General features: G+C 67.1%; 3 protein-coding genes and 3 non-coding genes across 6 annotated transcripts; 3 read left to right on the top strand and 3 right to left on the bottom strand.

Moving 5' to 3' along the window:
• The first annotated feature begins 148 nt into the window (after nucleotides 1–148).
• On the top strand, nucleotides 149–6,729 carry OSBP (oxysterol binding protein). The gene is made up of 14 exons (XM_055814555.1): nucleotides 149–488; nucleotides 1,488–1,696; nucleotides 2,373–2,620; nucleotides 2,725–2,923; nucleotides 3,344–3,446; nucleotides 3,527–3,581; nucleotides 3,744–3,875; nucleotides 3,961–4,206; nucleotides 4,285–4,405; nucleotides 4,545–4,648; nucleotides 4,784–4,879; nucleotides 4,964–5,145; nucleotides 5,268–5,488; nucleotides 5,568–6,729. Exons 1-14 carry the CDS (start codon nucleotides 166–168, stop codon nucleotides 5,708–5,710), a joined length of 2,382 nt encoding a protein of 793 aa, XP_055670530.1. The 5' UTR covers nucleotides 149–165; the 3' UTR covers nucleotides 5,711–6,729.
• Nucleotides 6,730–6,885: 156 nt separating this feature from the next.
• On the bottom strand, nucleotides 6,886–6,958 carry TRNAK-UUU (transfer RNA lysine (anticodon UUU)). Its single transcript has one exon. It is a non-coding gene; the product is annotated as a tRNA-Lys (tRNA).
• Nucleotides 6,959–7,546: 588 nt separating this feature from the next.
• On the bottom strand, nucleotides 7,547–7,631 carry TRNAR-UCU (transfer RNA arginine (anticodon UCU)). The gene is given in 2 exon segments: nucleotides 7,547–7,582; nucleotides 7,595–7,631. It is a non-coding gene; the product is annotated as a tRNA-Arg (tRNA).
• A 209-nt stretch (nucleotides 7,632–7,840) lies between these two features.
• On the top strand, nucleotides 7,841–7,913 carry TRNAV-UAC (transfer RNA valine (anticodon UAC)). Its single transcript has one exon. It is a non-coding gene; the product is annotated as a tRNA-Val (tRNA).
• Nucleotides 7,914–8,504: 591 nt separating this feature from the next.
• CABP4 (calcium binding protein 4) lies at nucleotides 8,505–11,940 on the bottom strand. Its single transcript, XM_005243374.3, has 7 exons — nucleotides 11,885–11,940; nucleotides 11,239–11,557; nucleotides 10,330–10,360; nucleotides 9,653–9,796; nucleotides 9,447–9,556; nucleotides 8,871–9,018; nucleotides 8,505–8,775 (listed from the first exon to the last, which is right to left on the bottom strand). Exons 1-7 carry the CDS (start codon nucleotides 11,923–11,925, stop codon nucleotides 8,747–8,749), a joined length of 822 nt encoding a protein of 273 aa, XP_005243431.2. The 5' UTR covers nucleotides 11,926–11,940; the 3' UTR covers nucleotides 8,505–8,746.
• Nucleotides 11,941–12,477: 537 nt separating this feature from the next.
• On the top strand, nucleotides 12,478–14,376 carry GPR152 (G protein-coupled receptor 152). Its single transcript, XM_055814576.1, has 2 exons — nucleotides 12,478–12,565; nucleotides 12,917–14,376. The coding sequence occupies exon 2, from the start codon at nucleotides 12,933–12,935 to the stop codon at nucleotides 14,055–14,057; it is 1,125 nt and encodes a 374-aa protein (XP_055670551.1). The 5' UTR covers nucleotides 12,478–12,565; nucleotides 12,917–12,932; the 3' UTR covers nucleotides 14,058–14,376.
• The last annotated feature ends 62 nt before the right edge of the window (nucleotides 14,377–14,438 follow it).

Below are 14,438 nucleotides of genomic sequence, written 5' to 3'. Positions count from 1 at the left end.
ATAGCCAATAGAAGTGCAGGTACCGCCCCGCGCGGGCGGTGGCACCAATACGCCGGTCGGGGCGGTGCGCGCCGGGGCCGCCGCCGCCAATGGGGCGCGGCCGGGGGCGGGGCGGGTGACGGCTGAGCGGCGTGGGGCGGGGCGGTGGTGGCGGCGGTGGCGGCGATGGCGGAGCTGCGCGCGGCGGCCGCGGGTCCCGGCCCGGCGGCGCTGCCCGGCCCCATGGCACTGCCAGTGGGGCCTGGCACGGCCCCTGCCTTGCCCTCACCGGCGGCGGCGGGCGGCGGGGCGGGCCCGGGGGCGGGCCCGGCGGCAGCGGCGGCGGCGGCGGCAGGGGGCGGCGGCGGCGGTGGCGGCGGTGGCGCCGGGGCGGGCGGCGCTGGGGCCGGTTCGGCCCGCGAGGGCTGGCTCTTCAAGTGGACCAACTACATCAAGGGCTACCAGCGCCGCTGGTTCGTGCTCAGCAACGGCCTCCTCAGCTATTACCGGTACGCACCGAGGGCCTGGCCCCGCCGCCCCCGTCCCGCCCCGCCGCCCCACGCCTCCTCCTTCCCCCGTGACCTTGGGCCCGGCCCGCTGTCCCCGCCGCGGAGCCCCGGGGGCCGGTGGGGGATGTCTGGGGGGAGGGGTGTCATCCCCGGGCCAATGCGGCCCCGGTGCCCCCCGGTGCGGGGCAGGGCTGTCACTCCCCTGCCCCGTGGAGCGGCCGCTGGACCTGTGACTGTTGCCGGGGCGTGCCCTGCCTGCCCTCCCCCTGTCCGCTGGGGCTCGGTGTGTCCCCCCGAGCTGCCACCGGGGCCGCGCCACACCACACACCCCCCGCCACCACCCCCCGGCCCTGCTGCCGGTGGGAGCGGGGATTGGGCGGGCGGCGGCGTTACCGGAGCCCTCAACGTTGTGCTACCCCTAGGGGACACGCGAGCCTGGCTGCGGGGGGGGGGCTGGCCTTCCCCGGCCCCGCCGTTATTCATGGGGGAAGCGGAGCCAGCGAGTAGCTGCCAGCTCCGGTTACCGCCTGGCGGGGCGGGGCGCTGCCCCCGGCCCGTGCTCGGGGTGTCCCAGCAGCCGGTCCCCTCCGGCAGGCCCGGCCCCGGCCCGGTGGCGGTGACGTGGAAGGGGTGTGCCGAGCTGGCACGGCCTCGCTCTGCGGGGACTTCACCCTCTGCCTGGGCCGGGGACTGGGGCAGTGTGGTGGCCCCCGAGCCCGCTCCTGGGGGGGCGCTGAGCCCTCTGTCCCTGCCGAGGGCCTGCGGACCCCTCCCCGTTGCCCCCCAAAGTGGCATTGCCAGCCTTGGCCCCGTTCCGGCGCTGGCAAAACCACCGCAGGCTGGAGCCGGCACCCTATTAATAGCCCTGCCTGCGGGGCGGGGAATGCCAGGCCCTCTCTGTGCCCCCCCCCCAGGGCTCGGCCCCCACCGGGGCCAGGCCATGGGGCGCTTCCTTCCCCCGGCCCCCTCAGTGTGCCCCCCCCCTGCCTCCCCACGCAGCTCCAAGGCGGAGATGCGGCACACCTGCCGCGGCACCATCAACCTGGCCACGGCCAACATCACCGTGGAGGACTCCTGCAACTTCATCATCTCCAATGGCGGGGCCCAGACCTACCACCTGAAGGCCAGCTCGGAGGTGGAGCGGCAGCGCTGGGTCACTGCGCTGGAGCTGGCCAAGGCCAAAGCTGTCAAGATGCTGGAGGAGTCAGGTATGGCCTGCGCTCCTTCGCACACCCCCCCGTGAGCCGGCGTGTGTTCCCTCAGAGCCAAGCAGCACGTGTCAGCCCCCTGCGATACCCGTGTGGGTTCCCTCTGCAGCACACAGCCCTGTTCTCAAGCCCCCTCTGCCCCCTAGAAACACAGCCTGCTTTTCCCCGTCCCTCTCCTGTGCTCGTTGGAGCACTGTGTGGTGACAGCGTCACAGCCTGTGGCCTGGGGTGCTGGCAGCCACTCCCCAAGCAGGATTTGGAAGGGCTGGCTGTGTCCATCCACGTGTGAGCTCAGCAGTGCCGTCCTGCCAGCATGAAGCTGGCTTCCCTGCTGCCCCACTCCAGCTTGAGGCGCCGCCAGCAGCCTGGCACACGCTTCCCTGCTAGCGGGACTGCTTGTGTGCCAGGAGAACGGCCATCTGCTCCGAGCTGCCACTCCCTGCCCCGGCATCGCTGTCCAGGATGCTGTGGTGGTGGCCAGGAGTGCCCCACATGCGGCTCCCAGCCCTCAGGGAATGAGGGGACCTCCTTCTGTGCCTGTCCTGGCAGCCCTGCGGTCAGAGCCTGGTGTGGCTCAGCAGGCAGGTGCTCCTGTGATTCCCGGCACGTGGCTTCCCCATCTCCTGGGAGGAGAGAGGCCCCACAGGGCCATGCTAACATCCCTTTCTGCTGGCAGATGACTCCGGCGACGAGTCGGTGTCACAGACGGACAAGACGGAGCTGCAGAGTACACTGCGCACCCTGTCCAGCAAGGTGGAGGATCTGAGTACCTGCAATGACCTGATCGCCAAGCACGGCACGGCCCTGCAGCGCTCCCTTAGCGAGCTGGAGACCCTCCGGCTGCCAGCCGAGAGCACTGAGAAGATTAAGCAGGTGAACGAGCGAGCCACCCTCTTCCGCATCACCTCCAATGCCATGATCAACGTGAGTCTACACCCCACCCCATGGTCCAGGGCAGGGGGGGTTCCACGGGGGGGTTGACCCCTGTACTCAGACCGTGCGCTGATGGGGCACCGTCTCCCCCCTAGGCCTGCCGGGATTTTTTGATGCTGGCCCAGACCCACAGCAAGAAGTGGCAGAAATCGCTGCAGCATGAACGGGACCAGCGTATCCGACTGGAGGAGACACTGGAGCAGCTGGCCAAGCAGCACAACCACCTGGAGAGGGCCTTCCGTGGTGCCACCGTCCTGCCTGCTGGTGCATCTGGCACCGGTGGCTCTGCCAAAGGTACCACCCGGCTCCCGGGCGCCCCTGCGCCACGTGCTGGGGGACCGGTTGAGGGGCAGTGAGCTGCAGCAGCGTGGCATGGTGTGGGACAGGGATGGGGGAAGCTGGCAGCACTGTGCCCACAGAAACCCCCAGCTGCTTCCAGGCTTTTTCCTGAGCCAGCTTCAGCTTCCTTCATGTTGCTGACCCCAAGTGATAGGTCTGTCTGGTCTCTGCCACACAGCCGAGGTGCTGTGGCACCTACAGCTGGCAGCTTGCTGCCCTGCTGCACATATAACCATCTCGCTGTGCCCCTGCTCCTCCTAAGCCTTGTCTGCCATCCCTCAGTGCACCTGGCTGCTGGTGTCGGGGGACCCTCCAGGGGAAACTGGGAGGAACCTTGAACTCGCTGCCTCAGCTGCCCTGTCCCCTGCTCCCCAGATCCATGCTGTCCTGCGAAAGGAGACTTGAGTGATGAGGATGATGACAACGAGTTCTTTGATGCCCCAGAGATCATCACCATGCCAGAGAGCATGGGCCACAAGTGAGTGCTGGGGCGTGGAGCTGCCCTCCCGCTGCCTGCACCCTGCTCAGGACTGATTCTGCCCCTCTCCTCCCCGCCAGGCGCACCGGCAGCAACATCAGCGGCACCAGCAGTGACATCAGCCTGGACGAGCAGGTAGGATGAGGGCTTTCTGCCGGCGTTATGTGCTGGCTCTTGGAGGAACGTGGCTGGTAGGGGGAGTGGCTGCAAGGCAGGGCTGGGCTGGGGGTGCCCCGGTTCCCTCGGAGGGGTGGGGAGGTCACAGTGGTGTTGCAGGAGCCCTTGTCTCGCCCCCAGTACAAGCACCAGGTAGAGGACACCAAGAAGGAGAAGAGAACCCGCATCCCCTACAAACCCAACTACAGCCTCAACCTCTGGAGCATCATGAAAAACTGCATCGGGAAGGAGTTGTCCAAGATCCCTATGCCTGTGAGTGGTGATGCAGCTGGTGGTGCTGGCAGGTGGGCGCAGGGCACCCCAGGACCACTCCCTCTTACCTCTTGCTGCTTTCCAGGTGAACTTCAACGAGCCCCTGTCTATGCTCCAGCGCCTGACAGAGGATCTGGAGTACCACGAGCTGCTCGACCGGGCAGCCAAGTGTGAGAGCTCGCTGGAGCAACTGTGCTATGTGGCCGCCTTTACCGTCTCATCCTACTCCACCACCGTCTTCCGCACCAGCAAACCCTTCAACCCCCTCCTTGGGGAGACCTTTGAGCTGGATCGCCTGGAGGAGAATGGCTACCGCTCCCTCTGCGAGCAGGTACCACCAGCCCTGCTCCTCCGGGCCCACCGGTCTGCTGGGAGTGGCTGGCACTGACCTGTCCCCTCTCCTGGCCAGGTGAGCCACCACCCGCCAGCTGCTGCCCACCATGCTGACTCCAAGCACGGTTGGACGCTTCGCCAGGAAATCAAAATCACCAGCAAATTTCGGGGCAAATACCTCTCCATCATGCCTCTGGGTGAGCACTGCAGCCCTGGGCACACCTGCCGTGCCAGGAGACGCTTGAGGAGGGAGTGTGTCTGGTTTGGGGACCACCAGAGTCTCCATGGACCGGGCAGGCTCCCAGGGACCGTTCCCAACACAGCCTTCCTCCGCAGGTACCATCCACTGCATCTTCCACTCTTCTGGCAACCACTACACATGGAAAAAAGTCACCACCACCGTGCACAACATCATCGTGGGCAAGCTCTGGATAGACCAGGTGGGATGAAACCCCAGCGATGGGGCTCCCTGGGACACGTTTGTGCCCAGAGGCGTGGATCCCCCGTGCCTTGGTTTCCCCTGTCAGTGGGGAAGGGGCTAGGGGCTGGCTCTGAGCATCCCCTCCCCTCCACAGTCGGGTGAAATAGAGATCGTCAATCACAAGACGGGTGACAAGTGCAACCTCAAGTTCGTTCCTTACAGCTACTTCTCACGGGATGTGGCGAGGAAGGTAGGGGCACGGGGAGGCGTGAGATGGGCTGGCATGCTTGTAACTCCCACATGGCTTGATTCAGGCTGTCCCCTGTCCCGGCAGGTCACTGGGGAGGTGACAGACCCCACGGGGAAGGTTCATTTTGTCCTGCTGGGCACCTGGGATGAGAAGATGGACTGCTACAAGGTGATGCTGGGTGCTGGGGAAAACGGAGCCGAGGGGCGGCAGAGGGCCCATGAAGCCGAGGACAGCCGGGTGCTGCTGTGGAAGAGGAACCCGCTCCCGTGAGTTAGGGACATGGGCTGAGGTGTCCCAAGAGCTGGAAGGCCAGCTCCAGCCCCCGGTAAGGGGCTGGGTGTGAAGCCCGCTGGCAGAGGGCTGAGGTCTCTTCCTTTCCCTGGTGTAGGAAGTACGCGGAGAACATGTACTACTTCTCGGAGCTGGCACTGACGCTTAATGCCCCGGAGAGCGGCACGGCACCCACCGACAGCCGCTGGCGCCCCGACCAGCGCCTGATGGAGAACGGCCGCTGGGACGAGGCCAATGCCGAGAAGCAGCGGCTGGAGGAGAAGCAGCGCATCTCCCGCAAGAGGCGTGAGGCCGAGGCTGCCAGGGCCACCGAGGATGGTAAGAAAGGGGCCAGTGGCCCCCACCCTGCTCCCTGCCTGCCCCCCCACGGCCCTCACCCCCTCCCTCTGTCCCCCAGGCCCCCCCCACGACCCCTACAAGCCGCTGTGGTTTGAGCGCAAGAAGGACCCGGTCACCCAGGAGCTGGCGCACGTCTACAAGGGTGGCTACTGGGAGAGCAAAGAGAAGCAGGACTGGAGCTTGTGCCCGGACATTTTCTGAGCCAGCGGGGAGGAGCGGCGGGGAGGGGAAGGCAAAGGCCAGCCGGCTGCCGGGGGCACTTGCCGCAGGCCCCCCACCGTCTGTCTGTCTGTCCGTCTGTCTTAACTGCCCGTCTGTCCCCATGCGTCGCCGGGAGCGCCGGCTGCGCTCGCCTGCCGGGGTTGCCTTAGCCGATCCAAACTGACCTTGATGCCGGGGCAGGGGGCGGGAGCCGGCATGGCCCCCCCAGTCCACTCCGGCTGGTGGGGGCGGGGGGGCAGGGTATCCCCTTCATCCCATACAGGCGCGCTTGGTCCTGGCCCCCTCCCTGGTGCAGTGGAGATGGTGCCCTGGGGTTGGGGGGAGCAGCCCCCCGGGGTGGGGGCACAGCTCTCCCAGGGGGGGCAGTCAGTGTGGCCCCCGGGGAGGGCAGGGGCCAGCTCTGCCCGGGCGGTGGGCACAGTGGGGCGAGCCCGAGGCTGGCCTTGGTCTCTTTGCCCCCCCTCCCCCACCCCACCCCCTTTTTTTTTTTTTTTTTTTTTTTCATTTCCCCTTATCCCCCACACCCCCAGGCATATGGGTGCTCTCTGGGGGGTGGGAGGGCCACACTCCACCCCACAGCCTGTTCTATAGGTGTATATTATATATATGTAGAGAGCAACTGGGGTTCCCTTCCCCCCTGCCCGCAGCACCCCAGGGGAGCGGGCACCCAGCCAGCCCCCCAGCCCCCCCCATCCGGGGGTGCCCCATCCCGGGGTCGTCCCCAGACATGGGGCTCCCCCGCAAGGTGCCTTCCCTGTAGGTTGTTTAGGGCAGGGGGGGTCCCCGGTTTTGGCGGAGCAGGGCGGGGGTGTCTCCCATCCCATCTCCAGGGCGCAGCAGGCCCCTGCACCTCCAGACACTACAGAGGCTGGGAGATGCGCTGTGGGGGGAGGCAGCGGGGGTCTGTGCACCCCCAAATCTGCAAAGTGGGGGCGTATGATGCCTTTTTTTTTTTTTTTTTTTTTTTTTTTCCTTCTCTCTCTCCAGAAAAAAAATAAATTAAAATCTGTGAATGCCCCAGCTTGGCTGTGGCTGCTCTGTGGGGGGGGTCGGGCTGGGTGCTGATCCCAGGGGCCCTCTTGTTGCGTGGGGGGAGTTGAGGGAGCACCCACTCCCCCCAGAGGTGCTGTACCCCCAAAAATGGGAGTAGGTAGCGCCCGAACAGGGACTTGAACCCTGGACCCTCAGATTAAAAGTCTGATGCTCTGCCGGCTGAGCTACCCGGGCAGCTCCTGGTGTAGTATGGGGGGCACTGGCGGGGGCACGTGTTCCCCACCCTTCCTCCTCCCTGTCTTCCCACTATGGGCTTCTTGACGTGTGCCCCTCCTCGATGCCACCGTGAGCACCCAGTTGCGATGGAGGGCCACCATGCCCCGCCCCCCAAGATCCCCGTGCCCCGCCCCCTCACCCCGTTCCCAGAGGTCCCCAAGTGTCACCCTGACACCCCCCCCACCTGGGGAACACGGCTTCTTGTCCCCCTCGCCCACGTCCTGCTGCCCTGGGGTGCGTGCTGGGTGTAGGTGGTGGGACCCTCTGTGTCCCCCAAACTCCCCCGCCTGCCCCTCAGACCCCGGGGAGGCCCTGGGGCGCTTCCTTCCCCGCCGCGCCCCACCCCCCCCCCCCCCCCCCAATAAAACGGAGCCAGGGGCTGCCAGAAGTGGGACTCAAATGCATGGGCACACTCACCCACGGGCATTAACTGCAAGAGGTGACCCCACATTTTTGGGGGCTTCACCCCCACCCCACCCGTGCTGCCTCATAGGGGTCTGTCGTGGGGGTCCCCGTGTCTTGTTGCCCCTCGCCCAGCAAAAGCAGCGACTCTGGTGGGACTCGAACCCACAACCTTTGAATGGCCGCCCCTGTTAGAAGTCCAACGCGCTCTCCCTTGCGCCACAGAGCCACCCCTAGCCCCCCCCGGGACCCCCCCACGGGCGGGGACACTCCATGGACAGGGACACCCTCCGTGTCCCCCCTCGGTACCTCCTCAGTCCCCCCGTGTATCCCCTCCGTATCCCCTCGTGTGCCCCCTCTGTCCCCTCCTGTTCCCCGTGTCCCCCCGTGTCCCCCCGTGCCCCGGGCTGGATGGGCGGGCGGGGGCGCCCCGTCGCCGGCTCCATGGTGTAGTGGTGATCACGTCTGCTTTACACGCAGAAGGTCCTGGGTTCGAGCCCCAGTGGAGCCATCGCCCCCAGACCCGTATTTTTTGGGGAGCCCCTCGCCCTCCCACGACGCCACCCCACCGGGGGTGACCCTGTCCCCGGGCCTTGGGGATCCCTGGGGGCGCATCCAGGGGGGGTGGGGTGTCCCCCCGTACCCCCACGGTCTGCATGGGCCCCCCGCGTGCTGATTGGCCAGCTGGCGCAGTAGGTGTGTGTTTATTGGCCAGCAGAGCGCTCTTGCTGATTGGTTGATGCTGTGGCCTCTGTCACGCTGATTGGCCAGTTAGAGCAACACATCGCAGAGTGCTGGTGCCTTGGCCAGCGGTTTGGGATGCTGACTGGCCGGCCGGTTGCAGCGCGGCTGCTCATCCAGCCAACGGCAGAGCGCGGGTTAACACGAGCTGCCTGTACCCCGAGCCCTGCCTGTACCCCGAGCCCTGCCTGTACCCCCCGAGCCCTGCCTGTACCCCCGGCCCTGCCTGTAACTCCCCGTCCCCAGGCGCTGCCCCCCCCCCCCCCCCCCCCCCCCGGGTGGGCAGGGGCTGGGACGGTCCCACCCCACATCCTCTCCCAAAGACCAGCAGACACCTTCCTCCAGCTCTGATCAAGGGGGTTTATTGGGTCCCCTGCCCATCCCACACCCCCCCCAGTACTGCTGCCACCCCTGGGGGCTGTTGGGCCTGGGGGGGGTGAGGGTGTTGTGTCTGCCCTGTTGCCCGATGCAGGCGCAGCTCCAGCTGTTCACTCTGAAGCCTAATGCTGGCAGAGAGGTTGGGCTGGCGGGTGGGCAGGGAGCGCCTGACAGGGATGGGGGATGGGGGGGGGGGGGTGTCCCCCCTCCTGCCCTGAGGCTTCGTTACCGGGTTGACAGCATCATAACGAACTCTGTGGGGTGAGGGAGGAGGGTGTGAGGGGACCCAGAGCTCATCCCCCCACCGCAGCCCCCAGCCACCTGCCGTGGGGAAGGGGAGGCCCCTCACCGTCGAAGTCCACGTGCCCGTCCCCATTGAGGTCCACGTCCTGCAGGATTTCATCCACCTCCTGCGCCTTCAGCTGCTCCCCCAGCAGCGCTGCGATGGCCTCCCGCATCTCCGCGCTGCTGATCTCCCCGTCCCCGTTCACATCGAACTGTGGCACCCGCAGGGGGTGGTCACCCTCCTCACCGGCCCCCATCATCCCCCTCCAGAGCCACAGTCACCCTCCCCTCCATGCCTGTGATCACCCCCATGGTCACCGTCAGCCATGATCTTCCCATGGTTGCTGTCCCCTCCATGCTTGCAGTCACCCCCGTGGTCTCCATCACCCCATGGTCTTCCTGTGGTCACCGCAACCCCATGGTCATTATCACCCCATGGTCATGGTCTCCCCATGGTCTTCCCATGGTTGCTTTCCCCTCCATGCCTGTGGTCACTGTACCCCCATGGTCACCATCCCCCATGGTCTTTCTCTGGTCACCCCCATGGCCACTGTCACCCCCGTGGTCTTTCCAGGGTCATTGCCCCCTCCATGCCTGCAGTCACCTGCATGGCCGTGGTCCCCCGTGGCGGTGGCCATACCTCACGGAAGGCGATCTTGAGCTCCCTCACGCCCACCATGTGGGCTGTCTCCTCCCGCAACTTTGGCCCCATCATCTGCACAAAGTCCTCAAAGTCCACGCGGCCGCCCACTGCACACAGGACAGGGACAACTTCAGCGCCCCCCACCCCAGCCCCTGGCCCTCTGGACCCCTCCCCAGCCCCACGGCAGCCGGCCCCACGCTCACTCTTCATCTTGATGTGCTGGGAGATCTCGATGAGCTCCATCTCGGTGGGCATGTACCCCAGCGTGCGCATGCAGGTGCCCAGGTCCTTGTAGCTGATGTACCCGTCCTGGTCCGTGTCGAACTCCTTGAAGGCGTCCAGCAGCTCTGCCCACACACGTGGGGACATGTGGGCACATGGATGCCATCAGGCGTGGGGGTCCCCAGGCACTGCGTCACCCTGGGGCATCTCCCTCCCTGGGTGCCATGCTGTGGTACATGGCTCTGTGGCACTGTGCCCTATGGCAGAGCCCTCCGGGACAGTGTCCCCACGGCACTGCGCCCCACAGCAAAACTCTCCATGGCACGTGTCCTTGTGGCACTGCACCCCATGGCACATCCCTCCATGATGTGTCTCCTTGGCAGATCACTCCATGACAATGTGTCCCCCTGGCACTGTGCCCAATGGCAGATCCCCCCCATGTCATATGTCCCCATGGCAGATCCCTCCATGGCACTGCGCCCCATGGCAGATCCCTCTGTGGCACATGTCCCCATGGCAGATCCCTCTGTGGCACATGTCCCCATGACAGATCCTTCCATGGCACATGTGTCCCTATGGCAGATCCCTCCATAAGAACATGCCTCCCGTGCCTATGGCCCACCCCAGCCCCCCAGCACCCCTGTTCCCACCCGCTCACCGTCCAGCTCCTCCGGTGACAGCTCCCGCTCCTGGGCCGGGCACACAGGGTGGGGACAGAATCAGACCTGGCTCAGCACCCCCCCACCCCCACCCCCAGCAAACCGCTGTGTCAGCTTTGTTAAGCATGGGACAAAATTAACTCCAGCGGGAGGGATTAGAGGGATTGGAGGCAAAGCCTGCCCTGCCCCATGCCTCTGTCCCCTGCCCTGGCCCCCACGTTCCCTCTCCTGCCGCCCAGCCTGGAGCTGCCCCAGCCTGGGACCCCCAGGCTCCAGACAGGATTTGTCCAGCACCCATGGGTGCTGCGTGCTGCCGGAGGTGGGAGAGCAGCATGAGTCCCTTGCAGAGGTCTGGCAGCTCAGCTCCCCTGGCTCAGACTTTCACTCTGGGTGTCCCCTCCATCCCCAGGGTCCCAGAGTGTCCCTGTCCCCAGCGCCCCTGTATCCCCTCCATCCCCGGCGTCCCAGAGTGTCCCTGTCCCCCAGTGCCCCATAACCCCTCCATCCTCAGGATTCCAGAGTGTCCCTGTCCCCAGTGCCCCCATGTCCCCTCCATCCCCCAGGGTCCCAGAGCATCCCTACCCCTGACCCAAATGCCCCATGTCCCCTCCATCCCAGGGTCCCAGAGTGTCCTTGTCCCCATCCACACTGCCCCTGTGTCCCCTCCATCCCCAGGGTCCCAGAGCCCCATGTCCCCTCCATCCCCAGGTTCCCAGAGCATCCCTGTCCCCATCCACACCACCCCCATGTCCCCTCTATCCCCAGTGTCCTGGAGCATCCCCAACCTTGTCCCTGTGCCTCCATGTCCCCTCCATCCCCAGGGTCCCGGAGCATTCCTGTCCCCACTGCCCCGGTGCCCCCTCCATCGCCAGCGCCCCCCGCCCCCTGCCCTGCTCTGCTGCCCCCACCTTGCCGAAGACGGTGTTGAGGAAGGGCGAGTAGGTCTTGTTGGCGGCAGCGTGGGGGTCCCCGGGGCCCTTCTTGCTGTTCTTCTGCCCGTGGCCACCATGCCGGGACTCAGAGCCAGGGCTCTTGGTGCCGGGGGGGCCGCCATTCTCAGGGGGTTTGGGGGTTTTCTCACTTGCCTGCCCCCCTTTCCCCTTGTCCGGGGCCTCTGTGTCCTTGGGGGTCCCCTTGTCCCCCCGGGTGCGTGGCATGGGGCCGGGGCCGGGGCCGGGTGGGCTGGCGGGCGGGTAGGCAGGGAGCGGGACCCTGCGCTGGCCAAGCCTTAAGAAGGAGGCAGGGAAATCCTCTTACACCCCGACGTGCCCCCCACGCCCCCCCCCGTGGGCTCCCTGGACACGGGCAGTGCAAAGCCAATTAGCAGTGATTAGCGGCAGGAAACGGCACCTGGCCACTGACACCCTCTTGCCGGGACAGAGCCACGAGGTCACGGCACCGCCAGCGCCGGCCGAGGGTCCCTCTGCTGGCACTGACCCATGTCCCCACCCCGTGGCCACCACCATGTCCCCAGCACCAGCACATCCCCAGTGCTCTCACCCCACACCGACTACCAGTGTCCCCAGTGCCAACCCACGTCCCCAGCGCTCTCACCCATGGCCACCTCCCATCCCCCCAGCACTCAGGAGGGACATGACAGCCGTGGGTGCTGTGGCGAGCGCAGCCCCCCCCGTGCCCCACGATACCATCAGCCTGGCTCAGCCACCACAGGATGGGTGGCAGCAGGAAGCCAGCACATGATGGTGAGATGCCATCGCAGGGACGGTGCCAAACGTGCCCCCCCCCCCCCAGCACCCGCTGGCACAGTCACACCACACACAGATCTATGCCCCTGCCCAGGGGGTCCGCGCTGTCTCCAGACCCCCACTCTGATGCTGTGTGGGGTCCAGCAGCGGGTGGCCATAGGTGAGAGCGGGTCCTGCCCCATGGCCACCCCCCTGCCCCATGGCACTGCCCCAGAGCACTGATAGTGCGGCCGTTTCCGCTCTGCCTGCGGCTGTTGCTAATGGGGTTCCCTGGGCCCCCCCCACCCCCCCGGCTGGGTGGGGAAACTGAGGCAGGGCTTGCCCCCCCCCCAGAGCTCCCTGCAGGCACAGACCCAGCGCCTGGGTGGGGGGTGAGAGGTTTGAGGGGGGTCACTGCCGGAGGAGGGGGGGAGAGAGGGGGCAGAGCTTCACCACTGCAGCCCCCTCCCACCCGCTCCCACATATAGGGCGCCCCACAGCCGGGTGCCCCCCACCTGCTGCCTCTGCCTGTGCTCTCCCCACTGTTAAGGTAGGTCCTATGTTATTTACTGCCCTGGAACCCCGCAGCAGGGGCTGGTGGGGTACCCCCGGGCTCGGCCGGGGCAGATGGAGTCGGTGGGCACATGGTGGCACAGCTGGTGGGGGACAGAGATGCCACAGAGGAGAGCGGGGGGGGGCACCCCAAAAGGAGGGCAGAGCAGGAGTAAGCCAGGCTGCCGCAGGGCAGGGGGCCTCTGGGGTGGCCCTGGGTGGGCACCGGCATGGTGCTGCAGGATGGGGTGACACGGGAGGGGGTGAGACCAAAGGGACATGGGAAGAGGTGACACCAAAGGGGGTGGCACCCCTTCCCGCAGCCCTGAGCTGCCCACGCCGCCTGCAGTGCTGGAGTCCAGGCGATGGAGCTGAACGCCACGCTGTTCCCCCCACTGCTCCTGCCACCCCCCGGCACCCTGACGTGGGACAGGCAGCTGCAGGTGGCCTGCGCGGCACTGGGGCTGCCCGCCAACGCCTTCACCCTCTGGCTGACGGGCTGGCGCCTGCGCTGCCGGGGACTGGCCGCCTTCATCTTCAGCTTGGCCGCCTCCGACTTCCTCTTCCTCGCCAACTCGGTCCTGCAGATCTGGTCAGTGGCCCACCGTGACCAGGGGCCTCTGGACACCCCGCTGTGCCGCCTCCACCGATTCCTCAATGGCTTGGGCTACTACAGCGGGCTCTTCTTGCTGGCGGCCATCAGCCTGGACCGCTGCTTGCTGGTGGCCGCCCCGCTCTGGTACCGGTGCCGGCGGCCGGCCCGCTTGCCGGCAGTGCTGTGCGTGGGCGCCTGGCTGGTGGCGGGTGGCTGCAGCGTGCCCGACGCAGCGCTGTCAGTGGCAGATGAGCTGCTGCCCGGGTTGGTGGTGTGCCGGAGCCAGAGGGGGAGCTGGGACGTGCCGTTGCGTTGGCTGGAGGTGGTGGTGGAGGGGCTGCTGCCCTTCTGCGTGGTGGTGGCTTGCCATGGGGTGGCCCTGGTGCTGGCCCAGTGCCGGAGCAGCCGAGGCGGCCACCCGCTCACCCGTTTCCAGTACATCGTGGTGGCCACGCTGAGTGCCTACGTGGTGCTGCATCTGCCTTTCCAGGTCACCCAGCTGCTGCACCTGGTGGTCTCTGGGCCCCCTGACCACCTACTCTACCTGCTGGGGCTGGCCTTCAACCTCAGCAGCTGCCTCAACCCCTGCCTCTACCTGCTGCTCGGCTCCCGCACCTGCCATCACCTCACCCGCCTGCCACGGGCGGCCCTTGCCCGCCTGCTGCCTGCCACCAGCACCCCTGTGCCACCCACTGCCCTCAGCCCCGTGCCACCTGCCACTGGCACCCCTGTGCCACCTGGCACCGGCATCTCTGCACCACCCTCCACCGTCACCACCACGCCACCCACTGCCATCACCTCAGTGCCACCCACTGCCATCACCCCTGTGCCACCCACCACCCTCGCCCACCTGCCGGCCGAGGCACCCGTGGGGTCCCCACCAGCAGCTCCATGAGCTGCAGCCCTGCCTGGCGCAGCGTGGGGTGGGGTGGGGCCAGGTGTGCCCCCACGTCCCCGCTGCGTCCCTGGCTGGGGAGACCCTCACCAGGCCCCACGCGTGGGCCAAGCCCCATGCCCACCCACCCACCCACCTAAACGGGGTCTCGGTGGGGCACAGCCACCCCTGGGGACGTGGGGCACAGTGTGGTGCTGGGAGGCTCAGTGGGTCCCCACGGGAGACCCGTGCCCAGCCACCGTGGAGGGGCCCTGCCCCACGGGGTGCCCTATGGGATGGCCCACGGGGACCCTGCCCCACGGGGAGCCCCCGCCCGACCCGATGCCCCCCTGCCCCCCAAGGTACCGCCGCCCCCGGTGCCGTGGCCGCCCCCCCCGATCG

This window comes from Falco peregrinus, chromosome 9, assembly GCF_023634155.1.
Source record: "Falco peregrinus isolate bFalPer1 chromosome 9, bFalPer1.pri, whole genome shotgun sequence".
NCBI classification, from domain to species: Eukaryota; Metazoa; Chordata; class Aves; order Falconiformes; family Falconidae; genus Falco; species Falco peregrinus.
This window is presented reverse-complemented; position numbering and strand designations above follow the sequence as displayed.